The following is a 21768-nucleotide window of genomic DNA, read 5'->3' as shown; positions in this document are numbered from 1 at the left end:
AGAGGGCGGTGCACATCTGGATCCCCGCGGGCAGGCCGGGGCGGAGGGTTCGCGATGGGCTCTGGCCGGCGCGAGGCTGGGACAGCGCACGGCACCTTGGGGTCTCCCGGGCCCGGGCACCTCTGGGTCCCGACGGAGGTGCAGGGTGCAGGGAGGGGACGCGCAGCTGAGTCCGGGGCTTTCCTTTGGGTGGTGGGTGAGCTGCCCAAAGCAAAGGGGCACCGGGGCAGGGTCGCGTACTCACCACCAGGCGCAGACTCCGCTCCGGCTGGGAGCCCCGGGTCGGGGCGGGGCGGGGCGGGGGAGGGGGAGTCGCTAGGCGGCTGGTCTCCCGGCTCCTGCGGCGGCCGCGGCAGAGTCTGGGGGAGGGGGAGCCGGAGGAGGGAGGGGAGGAGGCTGGGCGGGGCCGCGCAGGGCCCACCTCCCACGCCAGCACACGCAGGGCGCGCGCGCAGCCTGGGGGTGGCCCGGCGGGCGGGCGCGGCGCGCAGGCGTAGAGACCGCGTGGCGGCGGGGGGAGCGGGAGGCGGCGCTTGGCCTGCGGGGCCGCGGCGGGCGACTCGGGGCTGCGAGAGCGGTATGCGGGGGACGAGGGGGCGGAGGGCGGGGGACAGCGCACTGCGCACTCGGGCTGACTACCCTGGGGGACGGGAAGGGGCGCGCCGGGTGCGGGCAGAAAACCGGGCTGGGAAGGGAGGATGCATTGGGGCGAGGGTGCAGAGCCGTCCGCACCTCCCGCTCCGGTCCGCGCTCGCTCACCTGTCTGCCCGAGGGTGCGGGGCCGGCGCCGGGGCGCAGCTGCTCGGGTCTTTGCGCGCCTAGTGGGTCCCCTCGGGTGCGGCCAGGAGCGCAAGTTGCCTGTGCTGCCTGCGGGCTCGGCACTCCCGGGCTGTGGTCGGCGAGGCCGCGCTGCGTCCCCTGTCTTGCCGAGCAGGGGCTCCCCGGGCTTCCCATTTCACGGGAGGTGGCAAGTCTGTTGGCCCGGGATTAAAGCTGGGGGGGGGGGGTGGAGAGAGGGGGCGGGGGGCGTGCGCGCGCATGCCTCCAGACAGCACCCACGAGTTGATCCCAGGGGCCCTGAGCGGTACCCACTTACTCTTTTACTTGGGGTTCTTGGAAGGCGCCCTGCCTTTCACGCCTTTTAAGCTTGAAGGGCAGTGGCATGGCGGCAGAAAGGAAGCGTTGCTTTTCACGGCGAACTTTGCCATATATATTTTTTAAGAGATGCCTCTCACAAGGTTTGACCTAATCAGCTAATATGCTTTTTTTAAAAAAAATTATCTACCTATAAGAAAGATGCAGAGGTGCTAGGGATTGAACCTGGGACCTGAGAGCTTTTGGCATAAACTTATTTTTGCATAACCTCTCTGCATACCCCTCGCGGGACCCCCACATCCACCACTGCCATTTTAAGAGAACTAACGAAGTGAGTTTGTGAAGAGGCTAACACAAGGCCTGGGTTTCTGGGCAAAGGAAGAGCACTGCCTACCGGTGTGCATGTGTGTCTGCTACTTGAGATCGGCCAATATTTCAACTGGCTTGCTTTCTATTTTTTAAAGGGTTCTTTAGTAGTCTGTGAGATTGGACTATAGGGTTTGCTTTAGTGCAGTGCTTTTCAAATCGTTTCCCATTGACTAGTTGAGAACCAGCTTTGTGGGTCGCTGGCAGTCATTTTCAAAAAGTGAAATGGAAAATTTGAGTACTTTGTCACGCACTACTATGCATATTGTTCTTTGACATTTTAGTTTCAGGTCTGCTATTGTTAGTGTATTAGCAAGGGTTATTTTACCGCAACAGTTTCCAAAGCATTGGCCGCCAGTGTCTTGTCTTCCTCAGCCTGAGTTTGGATTCAGTTGAGGTTATCCACAAGGGTGCAGTTAGCACACCAGTATACAGAAGAAGAAAAAAAGTCTCTTTCTCCGAGGAAGTTAGTGCTATAGGGGGAAGGAGTGTGCTGCTTTGGGAGATGGAAGGTGGAGTGAAGGTGGTTTGGGTAGACAGCACAGTGGGAGGAATTTTGTAAGTTGGATTCCGGAAGTTGTTTGGGGGTAAGAATTAGCAGTTGAGATGAAAAAGCTTTATATATTGTGTTGATTTCATGGTTGTAGAGCTAGTGTGCTCCTTTGCCAGATAGAACTTGTAATGGGTATCTGGTAAGTGGACAAGGAGGCAGTTACCTGATTTTTGCAGCTCTGAAGATCATAGACGACATGCCTTTTTTTTTTTTTTCCCTAAAGTTGGGGGTGGTTTGGGGTGTTGAATCTGGAATAAAAGGCATAAAAAAGTATTTTGCTGGGCTGGGGAAGATAAGATAGCAGAATGATTATGGAAAAGACTTTATGTCTGAGGCTCTGAAGTCCCAGGTTCAGTTCCTTAACCCATAGCTGTCCAATGCTCTGGTATTTAAATATATATATATATACATATATATATGCATATATTTGCATAACTACTTTGCTATCTTGCTGTCCCAGAGGCATTTCTTATGTATCATTATTACTGTCATTTATTACTTATTGTGGAGCTGTGGCTGCTTTTTTTATTCAGAGAGAGAGACACACACAAACACAGACACACCACAGCCCTGGAGTTTCCTCTGTTGCCAGAGCACCTCCCATGTGGTGCCAGGACATGGCAAGTCATGTGCCTTATCCAGTGAGCTATCTCTCCAACCCTGTATTATTATTGATGTAATATAGTTATGAATCTGGCCATAGGGTGAATTCCTGTCCTGTTCTAACTAGGCTTACCACATAGTTACAGAGGGAAGTGAAAACATTTCAGCTAGCCTCAAGTGAGGGCCAAACACACTGTGGATTCCACAGAGGAACAGTGGAGAAACTGTTTATCATTGTTTCTGAGTCAATCAACAATTTCCCAGGAGATATTTGTAGGTGGTTCTGTGTTGGCACTGTACTTGGTTGCTTAGCCTCTTCTCAGCATGTAGAATCTTAAGTGATGCAACAGTCCTTTAAAGCCTGTCTTGCCCCACTTCTGTCTTGGGAGATTATGGCACCTGAATTCACGTAAGATGGATTCCTATTGTTTGTTGGGATTTGTCCTTTTTGTGGTCAGTCTTCAATTTGATTGCTCTTAGTGCTGATTTTTTCTTAACTCTTTTGCCTATGTGGGGACTTGGGAGGGTCTCAAAATCAGGCTGTGATTTTTGTTTTCCATTTTCGAGCAGGTCATTTGTGCTGGATTGTAGCTCACTCCAGCATGGCAGTTTACATCTGTACTAACAACAGACAGCATTTAGGAGAGGATCATGATTCAGAAGCCAGAATGTTGTTCTGGGTTAGATAATATGTTGGTTTTTTTTTATATATATATTTTATTTATTGGATAGAGACAAATTAAGAGGGATGAGGGAGGTAGATAGGGAAAGAGAAAGAAAGGTACCTGTAGCACTGTTTGATCATTAGTAAAGCTTCCCCTCTGCAGGTGGGGCCAGGTCCTTGTGCATGGTAACTTGTGTGCTCAACTAGGTGCGCCCCCACCCTGCTCTCTCACTAATATAGGCACTAAATCATTTTTCAAAGATTTACTAAATTTTTTAGTCTGAGAGAGTGAGGGGGGAGAGAGAACTGGAGCACTGCTCAGCTCGGGTTTACAGTGGTACCCAGGATTGAACTGGGACTTCAGAGCTTCAGGCATGAAAGGCTTTTGCATAGCAATTATACTATCTCCCTGGCCTCTGGATCACTTCTGGTCCACTAGTGAAACACACATGACTCAGTGGGGAAGTCCTCCCTTCAAAAACTTTTAAAAAAATCACCTGCCTTCAGAAAAGGGAGGGGCACTGTAACTTGTCTGCTTTAAGCTGAGAAACGCTTTCAGGATATGGTGATTTTTTTTTTTTAATTTCCTTATTGGGGAATTAATGTTTTACATTCGACAGTAAATAACAATAGTTTGTACATGCATAACATTCCCCAGTTTTCCATATAACAAGACAACCCCCACTAGGTCCTCTGTCATCCTTCTTGGAAGGATATGGTGATTGTAAAGAAGCACCCTAGTGCTGCTCTGATGATCAAGGAGTAAAGCTGCTATGTCAGCGTCTAGGAGACTGTTTGCTTTTCAGACTTGGTTCCTACTGACCAATTCAAAGAGGAATTCTTCACTTTATTTTACTTCATTTCATATAATTTTATTTATTTATTTTTTTAACATTTGCTAAAAGATTTATTTGTGGGGGTGGGGAGAGCCATATCATCACTCTAGCACATATGATGCCAGAGATCAACCTTAGAACCCCAAACTTGAGAGTCCAATGCCTTATTTATTGTGCTGTCTCCTGGGCTGTTAAACATGTACTTTATAATTTATTTACTTATTTTTTACCAAAGCACTGCTCATCTCTGGCATATGGTGGTGCTGGGGGTTGAACCTGGGACTTTGGGACTTCAGGCATGAGAGTGTCTTAGCATGACCAATATGCCATCTCCCCCACTCTAAACATATATTTTTATTTATTTGTTTTTGCCTCCAGGGTTATCACTGGGGCTTGGTGTCAGCACTATAAATCCACTGCTCCTGTGGCCATTTTTAAAAATATTTATTTATTTTGGATAGGACAGAGAGAAATTGAGAGGGGAGAGGAAGATAGAGAGGGAGAGAGAAAGATAGACACCTGTAAACCTGCTTGACTGCTTGTGAGGTGACCCCCCCCATGCAGGTGGGGAGTCAGGGGCTAGAACTGGGATCCTTGCATGGGTCCTTGTGCTTTAAACTTTGTGTGCTTAACCCAGTGTGCCACTGCCCAGCCCCTTAAACATATATTTTTAAATGAAAGAGAGAGAGAGAGACCCCAGAGTACTACTCAGATACAATACCAGTGCTTCACAGATACATGCTAGGTGCTTCCTCTCTGCCAGCCATCTCCAAGCCATGCGATTCCCCACTTTACAATGATCCCTTGCATGAGTTGAGCTAAATAAAGTGCTTTCATCTCTTTGCCTCTTTGTTCCTTCGTGTGTTTCCTGCTTGACTGAGAATCCTTGTGGGCTGGATTAGTGGATTCTAAGGTCACAGACTTAGCTGGACAAGAGTGGAGAGGGACATGCCTGCCTTCAGCAGCATCAGGGGTTTGAGTACAGAGACTTCCCTAGGCTTCTCCTTTTCCTCACTGCCCACTGACAGCTTAGTGAACCTGGCTTCTCACCACTGGCCCAGAATAGGAAGGTCATTAAGTGGGAGTTAACTTTTTTTTAAATTTATTATTGAGACATAGAGAAATTGAGAGGGGAGGGGAAGATAGAGAAAGAGACAGACACCTACAGACCTGCTTCACCACTTGTGAAGCTTACCCCCTGCAGGTGGGGACCAGGAGCTTGAACCCGGGTCCTTGCACACTGTAATGTGTCCACTTAACCAAGTGCACCACCACCTGGCCCCAAAGCTAACTTTGCTTCTGCAGTTTTAGTTTTTTTTCTTTCTGGGTTTGATCAGACCAAGATTGTCACAAACTTGCTTTTGGAGCTGTAGGTGTTTGCATGCCGATGACTTGAGGGGGAGGAGCAAAACTAGTTCTGACCTACACATTGGAGGCTGAGTGTGGAGAGCAGTGGGAGAATGCAAGGCAGGTGCTCTCCCTCAAGCCATGCACAGCTCCCATGCGTGAAGCCCTGGGTTTGCTCTCTGCTACCATCACCCCCGTCCACCCATGGAAAACTAGCTTGACTATTTGAGAATTGTCAGCTACATAAAGAACTATTATTCTTTCTAGTACTTGTGTGACAAGGTCCAGGATTAGGTAAATAAATAAGCAAACACAGGACAGATTGTGAAGTGGGGTCCTTAAGATAGTCATGGTAGAAGTGACCCACCATACTTTTGAGGGATCAGTAAGCTGACTGCTAGAGAAGTGAAAATACACCTTGGGACTTGAGACAGAATCAGTCTCATCTTTGGTTCTAGAGTGGACTGATTGTTAAGTATAGATATTTTAGTAAGAAGGCAGCCTTTATGTGAGAGATGAATACCAGATGATCTCACTTATAGGTGGCACTTAGTAGACAGGAACAGAAAGGGAAAGCACAAAGTAAGACTTGGACTAGGCTTGGTGAATTGGACCAAATCAGAGGGCTGTAGGGACAGAGGAGAAGAGATGGACAGAGTTAGGGTGGGATGGGCTTTGAGGTCCTAAGTTGGTGAGAGTATTTTGCAGACACCCATCATGGGGAGGTGGGAAATTGTGCCCATGTGTTGACAACTTTACTTAAGTCATTAATCCCACTCATTAAAAAAAATAATAACAAAAGTAAGTAGCTTCTTTAGTTCCGGAGGCTCCCTTTCTTTCTTTCTCTTTCTCTTTTCTGAGACAGATAGGCAGAGAATGAAACCACAGCAGCAAAGCTTCCTTCCATGTGGGGGCCCAGCTTAACCCTAGTAAGCTATTTTGCCAGCCCTAATTCCTAAGTTTTAAAAAAGATTATGGGGCAACCTTGACAAAGGAGAAAGTATTTACTTGTGTAGTGTGTGTTTGTGTGTGTGTGTGGGGGGTGTTTCTGTGAGGCAGTAGTGGTTGGGGCCAGATAGTGGCTCACCTGGTTGAGTACACGTTATAATGCACAAGGACCTGGGTTCAAGCCCCTGGCCCCCACTTGCAGGAGGATAGCTTCACAAGTGGTGAAGCAGTGCTGCAGGTGTCACTCTGTCTCTCTCCCTCTGTCCCTCTCCACTCCTCTCAATTTCTCTCTACCCGAATAAATAAAATAAAATATTTCTTAAAAAGTTTAATAGTGGTTAAGGCAGCATCTCAACTGTGCAAGGATTGTGCCAGGTGTAATAGAAACAGCCTTTTAATGTTGGACAGGCCAACAAATCTCTTTTCATGAAGTCCATTTTTGGAATGGTTCAGAATTTTTAAAGTAACGTGGTAGGTTGCTCTTTGCTATTGAGTTTATATTGGCTATTCCAGAATGGATTTATTCAAGAAAGTGATCGGTGTAAAAGAACTTATTTTAAAAAATATATTTTATTTATTTTAATGAGAAAGAGTAGATACAGAGGGAAAGATACCACGAGAGAGGAAGAGACCAGAGACTCAGTTCTGGCTTATGGTGGTGCTGGGGATTGAACCAGGGACCTCAGAGCCTCAGCCTTGAAAGGCTTTTGCATAACCATTATGCTGTCTCTCCAGCCTGTAAGAGAACTTTTAAGAGTTGTGAGGTTAACAAGAATTGGATTTATTTATTTTTTTATATTTATTTCCTTTTGTTGTCCTTGTTTTATTGTTGTAGCTATTATTGTTGTTGTTGGATAGGACAGAGAGAAATGGAGAGAGAAGGGGAGAGAAAGATAGACACCTGCAGACCTGCTTTACCACTTGTGAAGCGACTCCCCTGCAGGTGGGGAGCTGGGGGCTTGAAACTGGATCCTTACGCTGGTCCTTGGGCTTTGTGCCATGTGTGCTTAACCCGCTACACTGCTGCCTGATTCCCAATGGATTTTTAAGGTGAAACTACTTGCTTATTGACTCAAAATGCAGAAAGACACCTGCTAAAAGTCCGAAAGAAGCCCCTACCTGCATCATAGAACAGTGTCTTGGGATTTGCTTGTTTTGTTTCCTCTAACCTGCCAGACCTCTGCTTCTGATTTTGTTTGCTTTTTAAATTAATACATTATTATTTTATTTTTTACCAGAGCACTGTTCAGCTCTGACTGGTGGTGCAGGGGATTGAACCTGGGCCCTCAGAGCCTCACTCAGGCATGCCAGTCTTTTTTTCCCTGCCCTCCAGGGTTATCTCTGGGACTCAGCCAAATCCACTACTCCTGGAGGCTATTTCTTTTCCTTTTGTTGCCCTTGTTTATCGTTGTTGTTATCGCTCTCATCGTTGGATAGCTCAGAGAGAAATGGAGAGAGGAGGGAAGACGGGGGGAGAAAGAGAGACACCTGCAGACCTGCTTCACCCTGCAGGTGGGGAGTCAGAGGCTCGAACTGTGATCCTTACACAGGTCCTTTGGGCCATGTACGCTTAACCCCACTGCACTACCACCTGGACCCCATGACAGTCTTTTTTATAACCATAATGCTATCTCCTGTTTTTTCCCTATTTTAATGGGTATTTATGTCCTCATACTAGGCATAGGAAATCCTTTTTTATGATTAGGAGTTGCATTTGATCTTAGTGTTTATTTTCTATTACATACCAACTGTGGTTAGCCTAACTAAACTTGCTAAGTGTTGTATTTAACTTATTTTGCTTCTAATAAGGAGCCCACTACTCTTGAAAGTCCTTTCCAACTTATTTAGCATGCCAGGCACCTAAATAAAGATGGAAACTGTTCAGGTGCAAACACTGTATAATTACATATAGATTTGTGATACTAAGAACAATATTTTGCTAATCTTTAGAGCTCAAGCTATAGTGCTTGTTAGCTTCCTGTAACTCTTCCTGGGTGTTGTTTTTTTTTTTTTTTTTTTCTATTTGCTTTTCTAGTTCAGTCTGTGTATTTAAAATTTGCTAAAAAAAAAAAAAAAAAGAGCTTTCTGTGCCTAAGTGGCTCGCCTAGTCACTGAGAGCCTGAGTGTGGAGGGCAGAAAGCATCAACTCCCTAACATGGAACCTCACTGTAGCTGGAGGATGCATTGCAATAGCATCAGACCAATTGTGTTTGTTTAACAGCTACATACTGAGCTCCATCTGTGTGCAAGACACTGTCTGGGTTCCAGTGTGCAGCACTGAGCAGGGAAGGCACAGCCCCTGCCCTCTGAGTGCAGGACTTCCAGTGGGACCTGTGCCAAGTAGGTGATGCCAAGTGAAAGGTTTACCTATGTGTCCTTGAATTTAGCCTTCCTTGCCCACAAAACTGAAGTGAAATCTTTTAAAAATATTTTTAAATATTTATTTATTTATTCTTTTTTGTTGCTTTTTTTTTTTATTGTTGTAGTTGTTATTGATGTCATCGTTGTTGGATAGGACAGAGAGAAATGGAGAGAGGAGGAGAGAAAGATAGACACCTGCAGACCTGCTTCACCACCTGTGAAGTGATTCCCCTGCAGGTGGGGAGCCGGGGGCTCGAACCGGGGTCCTTATGCCGGTCCTTGCGCTTTGTGCCACGTGTGCTTAACTTGCTGCGCTAACGCCCAACTCCCTGAAGTGAAATCTTAACACTAAACTGGGGTGGAAAAATGAGCATGGTTCTTGGATTGTATGTAAGGGATTTCTCCCCTCTGCTTCTCCTACCCATTTTTCCCTCCACCTCTTCCGCTGTCCCTCTTTTAGAGAGGTCGATTAGTGGGGCAGTACTGAGTGCTGACAGGTAAGTGTCATGAAAAGCCATCTCTGGTGCAGTTATCTTCCCAGCACTGAGAGAGGGTTCTAGAACAGGAAATGTTAATGTTGCTAGTTGTCTATGTGTATAATGCTGGTGAAACAAAGCATTACATAGATTGATCTGAAGTGGATCAGGACCTCTGTCTACAGGGTGAATTTATGGTAGGAAATAATAGTAAGGTCAGTCAAGGTTTCTCTGAAGTAACCTGCTGCTTCCAATACTCTTCCCTGATCCGACCCAGTTATTTTATTTAGTGGTGGGATGAGGTGGTTGTGCACATTGGGCAGTGCAGGTGCCAGACACAGTAGAAAATTCCAGGGAAATTAATTGCAGGGCTGATTTTCCCATAACCTGTACTGAGGTTCTCCGTATGCACTATAGCATATGATGTCCTGGCTCCTGACATACAGTTAAGAGCCCTTCATTGTCTGCACTTCTGTCACTGTGGAGGTCCTTTCTGTTGATTACTTTGCTTATTTTATCTAATAATTTATTCCACTCCATGCACCAAAGTAAAAGACTCTGGGGTGGGTGGGTGGGGAGAAAACAGATCCAAGAAGGATGACAGAAGATCTAGTGGGGGTTGTATTGTTATATGGAAAACTGGGAATGTTATGCATATACAAACTATTGTATTTACTGTTGAATGTAAAACATTAATTCCCCAATAAAGAAGTTAAAAAAAATAGAACTTGGGCGGCAGAGAGGAAAAAAAAATTATTCCGCTCCAGTGCAATCAGAACGTGCTGGGTTCTTTTGCTGGGATGGGCAAGGGACATACATAAGATAAGTCAGTATACTTGAGTTTTTTGGGGTTTTCAAGTTTGAACATTCGAGAATGTTTACTGGTATGCATTTGAGGTCACTATCTAGATGCACTGACAATCTAGTGAAAAGTCTTTCCTTGTGCAAATGGAAATGTACCCAGGAGACGTGAGTTTCTTTCTTTCATTCATTCATTCATTCATTCATTCATTCATTCATTCATTCATTTATTTTTTGGGAGTCGGACCGTAGCATAGCAGGTTAAGCGCACATGACGCAAAGCGCAAGGACTGGCTTAAAGATCTCTGTTCCAGCCCCTGGCTCCCCACCTGCAGGGGAGTAGCTTTGAAAGTGGTGAAGCAGGTCTGCAGGTATCTATCTTTCTCTCCCCCTCTCTGTCTTCCCCTCCTCTCTCCATTTCTCTCTGTCCTATCCAGCACTGACGACAACAATAACTACAACAATAAAACAACAAGGACAACAGAAGGAAATGAATAAATATTTTTTTAAAAAGAGTTGAAATTTTTTTTAAAAAATTATCTTTTAAGGGGGTGGGTTGGAACCCTTTTTTTTCCTTTTTTTTTTTTAAGTATCTTTAATCATTTATTTGATAGGCAGCCAGAAATTGAGAGGAAAAGGGGGATATAGAGAGCAACAGAGATACCTGCAGCCCTGCTTCACCACTTATGAAGCTTTCCTCCTGCAGGTGGGGACTGGGAGCTTGAACCTGGGTCCTTGCACATTGTAACATGTGTACTCAGCCAGGTGCGCCACCCACCGCCCCTTAATTTATATTTTATTTTGTTTTTCCCCGGAGAACTGCTCAGCTCTGGCTTATAATGGTGCAGGGGATTGAACCTGGGACTTTGGAGCCTCAGGCATCAGAGTCTCTTTGCATAGCCATTATGCTATCTACCCCTGCCCTGAGTTTATTACTCTTGTGTTTGAGGGCAGTACAAATAACCCTCACCATGCAGTTCCTGAGATATAGCATGTCTGTAATTCTTGTAGTGAGTTCAGGTGCCATGTTTTCAAAATCTCTGGTCTTAGAAATTTAGATTGAGAGTAGTAAAAACTGAAATGTTAAGGGTTTCTGTTTTTTGTTTGATGGCTTGCTTGTTTGTTTAAGATTTATTTACTTGATGTGGGATGGAGGAGAGAGAGCCTGAGCATCACTCTGGCATGTGTGGTACTGGGGATCAAACTTATGACTAGAGTTCAATGTTTTATCCACTGTACCTACCACCTCTGGACCAAAAGGATTATCAGTCTTTTTTTTTTAAATATTTATTTTATTTATTTATTCCCTTTTGTTGCCCTTGTTGTTTTTTTATTGTTGTAGTTATTATTGTTGTTGTCGTCGTTGTTGGATAGGACAGAGAGAAATGGAGAGAGGAGGGGAAGACAAGGAGGCAGAGAGAAAGAGAGACACCTGCAGACCTGCTTCACCGCCTGTGAAGCGACTCCCCTGCAGGTGGGGAGCCGGGGTTCGAACCGGGATGCTTATGCCGGTCCTTGTGCTTTGCGCCACCTGCGCTTAACCCGCTGCGCTACAGCCCGACTCCCAGGATTATCAGTCTTATCCCAAAAAAGTATCCACACAGTTGGGGAAATAAATTTGACTGGTAAAGCATCTGACTTGCTTGCCTGAGGTTCCTAGTTCAGTCTCTAGCACTGAATGCACTAGAGTAAAGCAGGTCTGAAGGTGTCTCTCTGTCTCTCTATCTCTATCTCCCCATCTCCTCTTGATTTTTCTGTCCTCTCCATTAGAATGAGGAAAGAAAAAAAAAAAAAGGCCATCAGGAGGAATGGATTCATTGTGCAGGCATGAAGCCCCTGTGAGAATCCTGAAGACAAAAAAAAAAAAAAAGTTGGAATAGTGAGAGTTAACTTGGTCTGAGATAGATCTGCTCAGTGTGCAGGAAGGGTAGTGACCATTGTTGCAGTTTTACACCAGGCTTCTTGGAGGAGATGCCTTTGTAGGCACTTCAGATTTGCCTGGCCAGAGATAGGGGTTGAGTCATGGGGCATGCTTGTGAACAAGGTATGGAGGGAAGGCTTGGATTTGCATTTATATACAGACTACCCTGTGGATTTAAAGGTGTGCCTGGAGTGCCAGGGCTTGTCCTAGCCAACCAACAAGGCCTGGGAAGCTCCTGGGCGGGCCTACAGTTCCTGGGCTATGTCATTAATGGGGAAAGCAGTGCTGCGTGGAGAAGTGGGTCGTCAAGGCTCTCGGGAGGGGGCATGTGGGCAGTGGTAGGCTCCTCCAGAGGGCTGTGGGGAATTGCCAAGGAGCATCTTTTCTGCCCAGGAATAAGAACCAGGGCCCAGTTTTATCAGATGGGAAGCTTGACAGAGATTGATAACTGCAGAAGGACTGATTTCAGAGCTTTTTTATAGCTAGTTTTCAGTTACTGCTGAGTGTAGAGCGCTACTTGCCACCCACACTGCACATTGTCTTCAAGACTTAAATTAGATTCAAGTGAAGACTTTTCACTTGATGTTTGTCTACATTTCAGTTGAATCAGTGAGCGCTGAATTGGGTATGAGTAAAAGGTGCATGTGATGTTAGTATTATTCTTGATAGAACAAGGATGATTTAGAAGTTGAGGAATGGAACTCTGCTGAGTAAGAGCAAAGATTTAGGAAGCTCCCATGGTTCAAGTTTCCACTTTGTCACTCTTAGCTGGGTGATTCTGGCTAAACTATCTAATCTCTCTGGGCCTCATTTATAAAATGAGTCAAGTAGCATTGAGGAGCAAGAACACAGGACTTGCATATAAGAGGTCTTAGGGGGAGTCGTGCGGTAGTGCAGTGGGTTAAGCACACATGGCGCAAAGCGCAAAGACCGACGTAGGGATCCTGGTTCAAGCCCCTGGCTCCCCACCTTCAGGAAAGTCACTTCACAAGCGGTGAAGCAGGTCTGCAGGTGTCTATCTTTCTTTCCTCCTCTCTATCTTCCCCTCCTTTCTCCATTTCTCTCTGTCCTATCCACTATCCAACAACAACTACAGCAAGCACAACAAGGGCAACAAAAATGGGGAAAATGGCCTCCAGGAGCAGTGGATTCGTAGTGCAGGCACCAAGCCCCAGCGATAACTGTGGAGGCAAAAAAAAAAAGAGGTCCTAGGTTTTATCTCAGGCACTACCAGTAGGTAGAGCTGAAGGTGCTCTATTTAAAAAAAAGGGGGGGGGTCGAGTGGTAGTGCAGCAGGTTAAGCGCAGGTGGCGCTGAGCACAAGGGCTAGCGGAAGAATCCCGGTTCGAGCCCCCGGCTCTCCACCTGCAGGGCAATCGCTTCACAGGCGGTGAAGCAGGTCTTCAGATGTCTATCTTTGTCTCCCCCTCTGTCTTCCCCTCCTCTCTCCATTTCTCTCTGTCCTATCCAACAACAATGACATCAATAATAACTACAATAATAAAACAACAAGGGCAACAAAAGGAATAAAAAAAATAAAATTAAAAAAAGAAAATTTAATAGTAGTGTGCCTTTTACAGAGTTTTTGTTAAAAGGCATAAATGAGATGATAAAATAAAGTACACAGTTATTGAAAACAAACAGAGATCAGATGATCCTGGAAGCTGAGCCCTGGGCTGAAGGGAGGGTGTGTGTGTGTGGTGTGTGTGTGTGTGTGTTGGGGTGGATCCTTGGACAGAAGCAGAGTTCACTTCTGGCTTTGCCCTTGGCTGCTTCTGGGGCTTTGGACAAGTCACTTCCTGTCTGAGCCTCAGTTTCTCTATCTGTGAAATGAGATGCAACTGTGTAATGATGGAGACAATTAATGATGGAGACAATTAATGAGTATCAGGTATGGTGTAGAGACACTGTGTGTGGTGAGAACCCTGTGTTAGAGATGAAAAGCTAAAGGTCACATTTCCTTGTCCAGGGTCACCTAGCTGTAAAGGTAAAGCTGATCTCCTCTGTTAGTTTTTCATTCTGTGTGTCAAATGTTAGGAGTTCTGTAAACCAGATTGTAATCTTTGGCATTTAGTTTATTTATTTATTTTGTTATACATGCTTTTTGGCCAATGCTTCTTGGGTTATCGTAAGGAAAATCTTAGAGAGTAAACTTGGGATTTGAGGCCAGATTGTAGTTAATAAGCTATTGTGGACTATCTAGGTATTCCCATGGAAGCAAACAGTGGGTTTCTGCCCAACCCTTATTAAATAATATCTTATCTGAGTGCTTTGAACTTATGCAAGGCAAAGCTTTGTGTAAATGCTATAATGGACTTTCTTAGCAGAGCTCTCAATTGAGAGCAGTCAAATACTTGAATAGAAGAACAGACATTTTACAGCTAAAATTACGAACAGTGTGACTTTTTTTTTTAATCTTTATTTTTTAGATAGAGACAGGTAGAAATTGAGAGGGAAAGAAAAAGGTGATAGGGAGAGAGACAGAGAAACACCTGCAATGCTGCTTCACCACTCAAAAAGCTTTTCCCTTGCAGGTGGGGACTGGGGGCTTGAACCCTGATCCTAGCACATTGTAACATGTAGGCTCAACCAGATGCACCAACATTTGGCCCTGGGATAGGTTTTTCTTAAACTCATCCCTAAATGATGTCCAGGCATTGCGGAAAACACCTAGCCATATTTGTCAGTGCTATGAGGAATGGGGTTGAACTCTGTGAGCTGGAATCTTGATTCTTAGGCTGGTGTTTATTCTCTCTTTCAGCTATATACAGTGTAGATAGTTTTACTGAGTTCTAATGTTGTTTGGAAGACTGACCCAAATAGAAATTTTGGTCACTGACTGGGCAAGGTTGTCCTTTGGCTCTCATTTCTTAGTCTTAAGCCGTACAGGTGTCCTGGCTTTTCCATTTGGTGGAAAGGTAATGGGCTAACAACCAGCGCAGTTACTCAGATCGTCTGCATTCAGGAAGTGTATGCTCTGGTTTCAGAAGCCGTATCAACAAGGGTGACAGTTACAGGGTTTCTTAGGTGGAGGACCTGGGCAGTGGTCACCGACTGGGTGTGTGCCCAAGCATTTGAGTGGAAATGATGGAGCAAACATCCCCTGTGTTGTCGCATTCCTTTCAGCGAGAACTGTTGTGGGCCATTCCAGTTCCCTGACCCCAGAAACAAGGTGAATCAGCAAAATTTGTAGCTGGAGTTCCAGCTATCTGTGTGGTTTTTAACCACTAAGATTTATATTTAGTGACTAATGATCTTAGGCTAGAAGTACCATCTCCCACACAAGTTTTCAGTTCCGTTTCTTCTCCCTTTCCGATATTCTTATAAAAAGTGACTTTGAGTAAGGACACTGATTTGGGAATAAATCATCCTTTCTCCCTCTTTCCCTACAGGATTTGCCATCTTGGGATCCCATGGCTTTCTTTAGTGGGCTCTGGGGCCCAGCCAGCCATGTAAGCAGAGCCCTGAACCAGCGCTATTTCAGGTAACTTTTCCCATTTAGTCCTTGAAGTTGTGTATCTGTGTGAGCCTCCCACCAGCCTGGGTTGTAATGGTGACTAGAACAGGAGTGGAAACTTGGAAGATGGGCCTGGTGTTGGGAAAGCTAGAGTTATCAGATAGAACTGGGGTTTGGGCAGATCGGGTGAGGAGGTTAGGTAAGGAGGTGACAATCTTGGAGGTGAGACAGGGAATGATATATGGTAGAGATGGAAATGTTTAGTTCTTACCTCAGAGTTGGATTCTGACATTTCTAGACACTGTCGTCATCCTCCTTATGTTAAAACCTTCCCCACCTTTTTTGGTTATCAGTGGAGTTTCGCTGCTCCAGGATGCCCTTTTCATCTGGAGAGACAGGCAGAGAGAGAGAGAGAGAGAGAGAGACCACAGCACCAAAGCTTCCTCCAGTGTGTGGGGGCTCAAATATGGGTCACACCGTGACAAAGTGGCATGCTATTCAAGTGAGAAAATCTTCCATTTAAAAAATGGAGGGGTAGGGGCCCAGGTGGTGGCACAGCAGGTTAAGTGCACATGGCGCAAAGTGTGCAGACCAGCGCAAGGATCTCAGTTTGAGCCCCCAGCTCCCCACCTGCAGGGGAGTCGCTTCACAAGTGGTGAAGCAGGTCTGCAGGTGTCTTTCTTCCCCCCCCCCTTCTTTGTCTTCCCTTCCTCTCTTGAGTTCTCTCTGCCCTATACAACAACAACAAGTGCAACAAAAATGGGGAAAAAATGGCCTCCAGGAGCAGTAGATTCATAGTGCAGGTACTGAGCCCCAACGATAACCTTGGAAGCAAAAAAAAAAAAAAGTTTTTTTTTTTTTTTAAAGGAGGATCTGGGTGGTAGTCCACCCAGTTGAGCACACATGCTTCAATGCACAGAGACCTACCTGGATTCAAACCTATGATCCCCACCTGCAGGATGGGAGCTTTATGTGTGGTGAAGCAGTGCTGCAGGTGTCTCCTTATCTTCCCCATCCCTCTCAATTTCTATTTGTCCTATCAATGAGAAAGAAAAGAAAAAAGAAAAATTGGCATCTTCTCGTTCACTGTCTCTCTGCCTTCTTGGTCTCTACCTCAAAAAACAAAACAAAATAAAGTAAAATAAAATAAAACGGCTGGTGAATTAGCTCACTTGGGTCATACGCTCTTTGCTTTGCCATCTGTGTGGCCCAGGTTGGAGCCCAACCCCCACCACACTGAATTGAAGGAAGCTTTGGTGCTGTGATCTCTTTTACACCTTCTTCCTCTGCCTGCCTTCTCTGCCTCCACCTGAAAAATAAAATGAAGTAAATAAAATAAAGAAGGATTCTTTGTTTTTTAAGTACATGCTTGTCACCAAAGACTCCAGCAAGATACAAGACTTGCAGCTTCCCTTCCTTGTAAGGTGTGGAACTTTAGGGGGAGCATGGGTTGCTCTCTGTAGGCCAACATGTCTTCTGGCTCTATTTATGCTCCATTCCATGCATTTACTGAGCACTGCAGCTGGGCTTGACCATAGAGAGGAAGCAGAACGGCTTCCTGCCCTGAAAGAGAACTCATAGTTGGCCACCAGAGTGAACTTGGAAACAAGTAACTTTAAGAAGCCGTGACAGGTGTAATCACTGAGGTGTGTATGATACTTGAGAAGGCCTGATAAGAGTTGCGGGAGGAGAGCGAAGAGAAGAAAAGTGGAGCAGGCGCCAGTCAGGTCCTTGGGGAGGGCCAGGCGGTGGGGGACACTGAAAGCGCCAGAAGCTTCTGGCTGCCGAGACTCAGAGTGGGTGTAGGAGTGAAAGGATATGCTGGGCCTCAGAAGGCAGGAGATTTGGGGTCAGGCTGTTGACAGTGTGGACAGTGGAGAGCCACTGACCAGATCTAAGCAAAGGAGTGGCCTCAGCTCAGCAATCTATTCTAAAAGAGAGCTCTTTATCACTGAGTGGGGTGCATTTGGAAACCACTTAGGACATGAATTAAGGAAGTGCTGTTGTGGGGGCAGAGTGGTTAGGAGGGAGGGAATATCAGTAAGCTTTGGCAGCCAATTGATGATGACGGAGAGGGAGAGAGAGCGGGAGAAGGGGAGAGGGAGAGAGGTTTATGGCTTGAGAGCTGGGTTTCCTGGAGAAGCCATTAGTTTAGACAGGAAAAGTAGCAGCAGGCATAGGGTGTGGTGAATGTGGGAGCTTTTGATATCTGTAGGTTCCATTGTTGAGTTTAGAAGTGTAGAATCAGAATATAGAGGGAAAATGGGGCTAGGCATAGAACCTACTAGTTGGAAGCCAAGGGACTAGGTAGCATTGCCTGGAGTCATCAGGTGGAGTGAAAAGAGAGACCTTAGGATTTACCCTGGAGGACACCAAGGTGCAGGTGCCAGCATCAGGAAGATAAAATTCCTATTGTCATAGATTCCTTAATAATAGTTTAATTTCCTTTACCATGTATTTGAAGAATTTCTTTCTTTCCTTTTTTAATTAAAAATATATATATTTTCCCTTTCTTCTTTCTTTCCTTCTTTTTTAAAATTTTTGAATATTTATTTATTCCCTTTTGTTGCTCTTGTTGTTTTATTGTTGTAGTTATTATTGTTGTTATTGGTGTTGTCACTGTTGGATAGGACAGAGAGAATTAGAGGTGGGGGAGAGAAGGACAGACACCTGCAGACCTGCTTCACTGCCTGTGAAGCGACTCCCCTGCAGGTGGGGAGCCGGCGGCTGGAACCGGTACCCTTAACACCAGTCCTTGTACTTTGTGCCACCTGTGCTTAACCCGCTGCGCTACCACCTGACTCCCTCTTTCTTTTTTCTTACCAAAACACTGTTCAACTCTGGCTTGTGGTGAAGGGGGATTGAACCTGGGACTTTGGAGCCTCAGGCAATAGAGTCTGTTTGCTATCCCTCTGCCCTTGAAGAATTTCTTTCTGGTGGGAATGATGTGGGGGTGATTGGAAGGTGGGGGTGGGTGCATTAAAATGCTTTGCTTTGACTTATTTCCATTTTCTTTCTTGTGTCATGGGACTCCTTTAGCAAACCCATTCCCTCATATCTGATGTTTCCCAGCAACATAGAGTTGGGAGCATTTGGGAACCGGGGTGTTCTGGGGGAACAGGTTTTACAGGCTAGGCAGTGGGCAAGACTTGGGCCATAACATGTTCCCTTAATTCTTTTTTTTTTTTTTTAAGATCTTATTTATTTATTTATTTATTTATGAGAAAGATAGGAGAGAGAAATAACCAGACATCACTCTGGCACCTGTGCTGCCAGGGATTGAACTCGGGACCTCATGCTTGTGGGTCCAAAGCTTTATCACTGCACCATCTCCTAAACCACTATTCCCTTAATTCTCAGAGACCTTTTGGAAGCCAAAGGCTCTAAGCTGAGGCTGCCATGAAGTTCATAATAACAGAAATTCTGGTGTATATGTTTTCTTTAAAGATTAAATTTATTTATTTATTTATATAAATATTAAAGATGTATTTACCAATGGGAAGAGGAGAGAGGACCAGACTACCACTCTGGTACATGAAATGCCAGAGGTTGAACTCAGGAACTCAGGCTAAGAGTCCAGGGCTGCCTATCCATTGTACCACCTCTTGGGCCACAAAGATTTTATATATTTATCACAAGATAGAGAGGGAGAGAGAACTGAAGCATCACTATGGCACATGCAGTGCTGGGGATCTAACTTCAGACCTCATGCATGAAACTCCAGTGTCCTACCCACTGTGCTATCTCCTGGGTCATCAGGTTCTTTTAAAAGCCCATTCAAATTGAGATTAATTTTTTTTTATTAGAGAATCAAATCATACCATCTATATTACAAGGGAATCAAGCTTGAGAACTTTACATTTTGATTTTTTTTTTTTTTTTTAAACCAGAGCTCTGGTTTGTCAGCTCTGGTTTATGATAGTTCAGGGAATTGAACCTGGGGCTTTGGAGCTTCAGACATGAGATTCTCTTTGCATAACCATTCTGCTATCTACCCCCACCCAAAACTTTACATTTTGCAAGTTCTGTGCTCTACTGCTGTGCTACTTCCCTGGCTGCTCAAAATGAGATTACAAAAAAAAAATTATTTTGTATCACAGGAACCTTGTACATGTAAAACACACACACACACACACACACACACACGGGGAGAGAGAGAGAGATCACAGTGCCAAAGTTTCTCCAGTGCTGTAGTACTCCTATATGTGATGCTGGGACTTGAATCTGAGCTTCATGCACATGGCAAGGCAGGCACCCTATCAAACATGTTGTCTTGCTGGCCCCTCAAATTGAGATCTTGGTGAGGCAGCAAAAGCTGTCAGCCTTGGACTCTTAGGTATAGAGAAGTCTTCACAAGCACCTAGCTTAAAGCCAGAGCCCTTAGCTGTGTTCTGCACCTTGTGTGGTTGCTGCTCTGCTCTCTTTTCCCAAGCCTGACCACCCTCGAGCTCTTTGCATACTGACCCAGAAAGAACTAGACCTCAGATCTCTTTTCTCCCTTCTAGCACCAGTGGGAGCCTTGGTGCCATTCAGAAGATGACACGGGTGCGTGTGGTGGACAACAGTGCCTTAGGGAACACCCCATATCACCGCCCTCCTCGATGCATCCACGTCTATAACAAGAATGGAGTGGGCAAGGTGGGCGACCGTATACTACTGGCCATCAAAGGCCAGAAGAAAAAGGCCCTCATTGTGGGGCACTGCATGCCCGGCCCCCGGATGACACCCAGGTTTGACTCCAACAATGTGGTCCTGATTGAGGACAATGGGAACCCTACAGGGACTCGGATTAAGGTCCCCATCCCCACCAGCCTACGCCGGAAGGAAGGCGAGTTTTCCAAGGTACTGGCCATTGCTCAGAACTTTGTGTGAATGGGGCCCAGGCTGCTGTGAAGCTTAGGAATGGAGCAGTTTCAAGAACTACGTTGCTGAGACAGACAGCTTGGGGCTCTGTGACTGGAAAATGGTCTGTGGGTAAATAAAAATTTCTATCTTTCTGTGCTTGGGTGTGTATTTTTTGTTTTGTTTTTACTAGAGCACTGCTCAGCTTTGGCTTATGGTGGTACAGGGATTGAACCTGAAACACTTGGTGCTTTGGGCATGCAAAGCTTTTTGTAGGGCCAGGCAGTGACACGCCTGGTTAAGACACACACTACAGTGCACAAGGGTGCAGGTTCAAGCCCCTGTTCCCCACCTGCAGGGGTAAAGCTTCACGAATGGTAAAGAAAGGGCCGTAGGTGTGAATTTAAAAAAAAAAAAAGTTTTTTGCATAACCACTATGTGATCTCTCCAGCCACAGTCTTGCTGTGTCCTCTGTGATGTAGTTATCAGGTAAATGCCATTGAAGCAGTTAGAGGTAGCCAAAATGTATCTGGTCACTCAAGAGAGTGTTCTTTGCATGCAGTAGCCTGTGAGTTCAAGAGTATCAGGATCTGGAATTCTTGAGGTACAAACCAAATGCCAATTTACAAATATACTGGACAGTCTGCTGCTCTCTTCCCCATCTTTTTGCCATCCATCCACAGCCTGTTTCTGTGTCAGAAGGTTTGAGATATTAAATGGCTATGGAGATGACTGAGTTAGGATGAATAAGAACACAGGAGTTTTTATAATCTAGTGGGACACTGTCTTTGGAGCCTAGATAGTAATCCTTTTTCTATTGGGGAGTGGTTTCTGCTAGGGACCAAAATGCCCCTCTTTGCCCCAGAGCAAAAAACTTTCTCCCTGACTGCTGAGGAAATAGATACCCTTGTATTTTGCAGATGATGTCATCTTGGGCCTTTACAGGTGATTCAACAATAATTTATCTTCCATATATTTCTTGGTTTTTGGGGGCTAGACCTGGGCACTCCCTTAGTTTCTGTAGTGGAATCTTTACAAGCTCATTTATACATTCATTAATAATAATGCTGGGGTGTCCCAGGAGGTGGCACTGTGGATAAAGCATTTGACTCTCAGACATGAGATCCTAAGGCTAAATCTTTTTTTAAAATAAAGATTTGTGTGAAAGAAAGATCCAGAGCATGACTCTGGCACATGAGATGCTGGAGCTTAAACTTGGGATCTCATGCCTCAAAACACACCACTTTATTCACTTCTGGGCCACAAAATCCCAATTGTGATCCTAGTATTTCATGTGCGGAGTGATGCGCTGGTTCTTATCCACCCTCATTAATAAATAAAACTTGAAGAAAAAAAAAAACAACACTGGGCACACATTCATATTCCACATATTCCAGTGGCTTCTGAGAGGCAGAGTAGCCTAAGGAAAAACAGATCTGCAGCTAGTCTGCCTGGGTTTGCACAGTGACTTCACCTCTTACCACTCAATGACTTGGGA

The 21768-nt window shown here is 45.3% G+C and overlaps 2 protein-coding genes across 5 annotated transcripts in view; one reads left to right on the top strand and one right to left on the bottom strand.

Annotated features, from left to right (window-relative positions):
- Window positions 1-948, bottom strand: part of TMEM63B (transmembrane protein 63B) — a 28293-nt gene extending 27345 nt beyond the window's left edge. For 3 of the 4 annotated variants that reach the window (XM_060189883.1, XM_060189885.1, XM_060189884.1), the window contains exon 1: window positions 760-948. The gene's annotated coding sequence lies outside the window, so the exon portion shown is untranslated. Of the gene's footprint in view, window positions 1-244; window positions 381-759 lie in introns of those variants that run through there. The other variant, XM_007530400.3, reaches the window with a different exon arrangement.
- MRPL14 (mitochondrial ribosomal protein L14) lies at window positions 432-20426 on the top strand. Its single transcript, XM_007530402.3, has 3 exons — window positions 432-577; window positions 15364-15455; window positions 19934-20426. Exons 2-3 carry the CDS (start codon window positions 15385-15387, stop codon window positions 20298-20300), a joined length of 438 nt encoding a protein of 145 aa, XP_007530464.1. The 5' UTR covers window positions 432-577; window positions 15364-15384; the 3' UTR covers window positions 20301-20426.
- The last annotated feature ends 1342 nt before the right edge of the window (window positions 20427-21768 follow it).

The sequence above is a fragment of the Erinaceus europaeus genome, chromosome 4 (assembly GCF_950295315.1).
Source record: "Erinaceus europaeus chromosome 4, mEriEur2.1, whole genome shotgun sequence".
In the NCBI taxonomy this organism is placed as follows: Eukaryota; Metazoa; Chordata; class Mammalia; order Eulipotyphla; family Erinaceidae; genus Erinaceus; species Erinaceus europaeus.
The sequence above is the reverse complement of the archived record's forward strand: the minus strand, read 5'-3'. Positions and strand labels throughout refer to the sequence as shown.

Excerpts from the sequence above, each read along its gene's own strand:
- MRPL14 (XM_007530402.3), top strand. The coding sequence starts at position 15,385 with ATGGCTTTCTTTAGTGGGCTCTGGGGCCCAGCCAGCCATGTAAGCAGA. Across the intron at positions 15,456-19,933 it reads CTGAACCAGCGCTATTTCAG|CACCAGTGGGAGCCTTGGTG; the intron begins GTAACTTTTCCC and ends TCTCCCTTCTAG.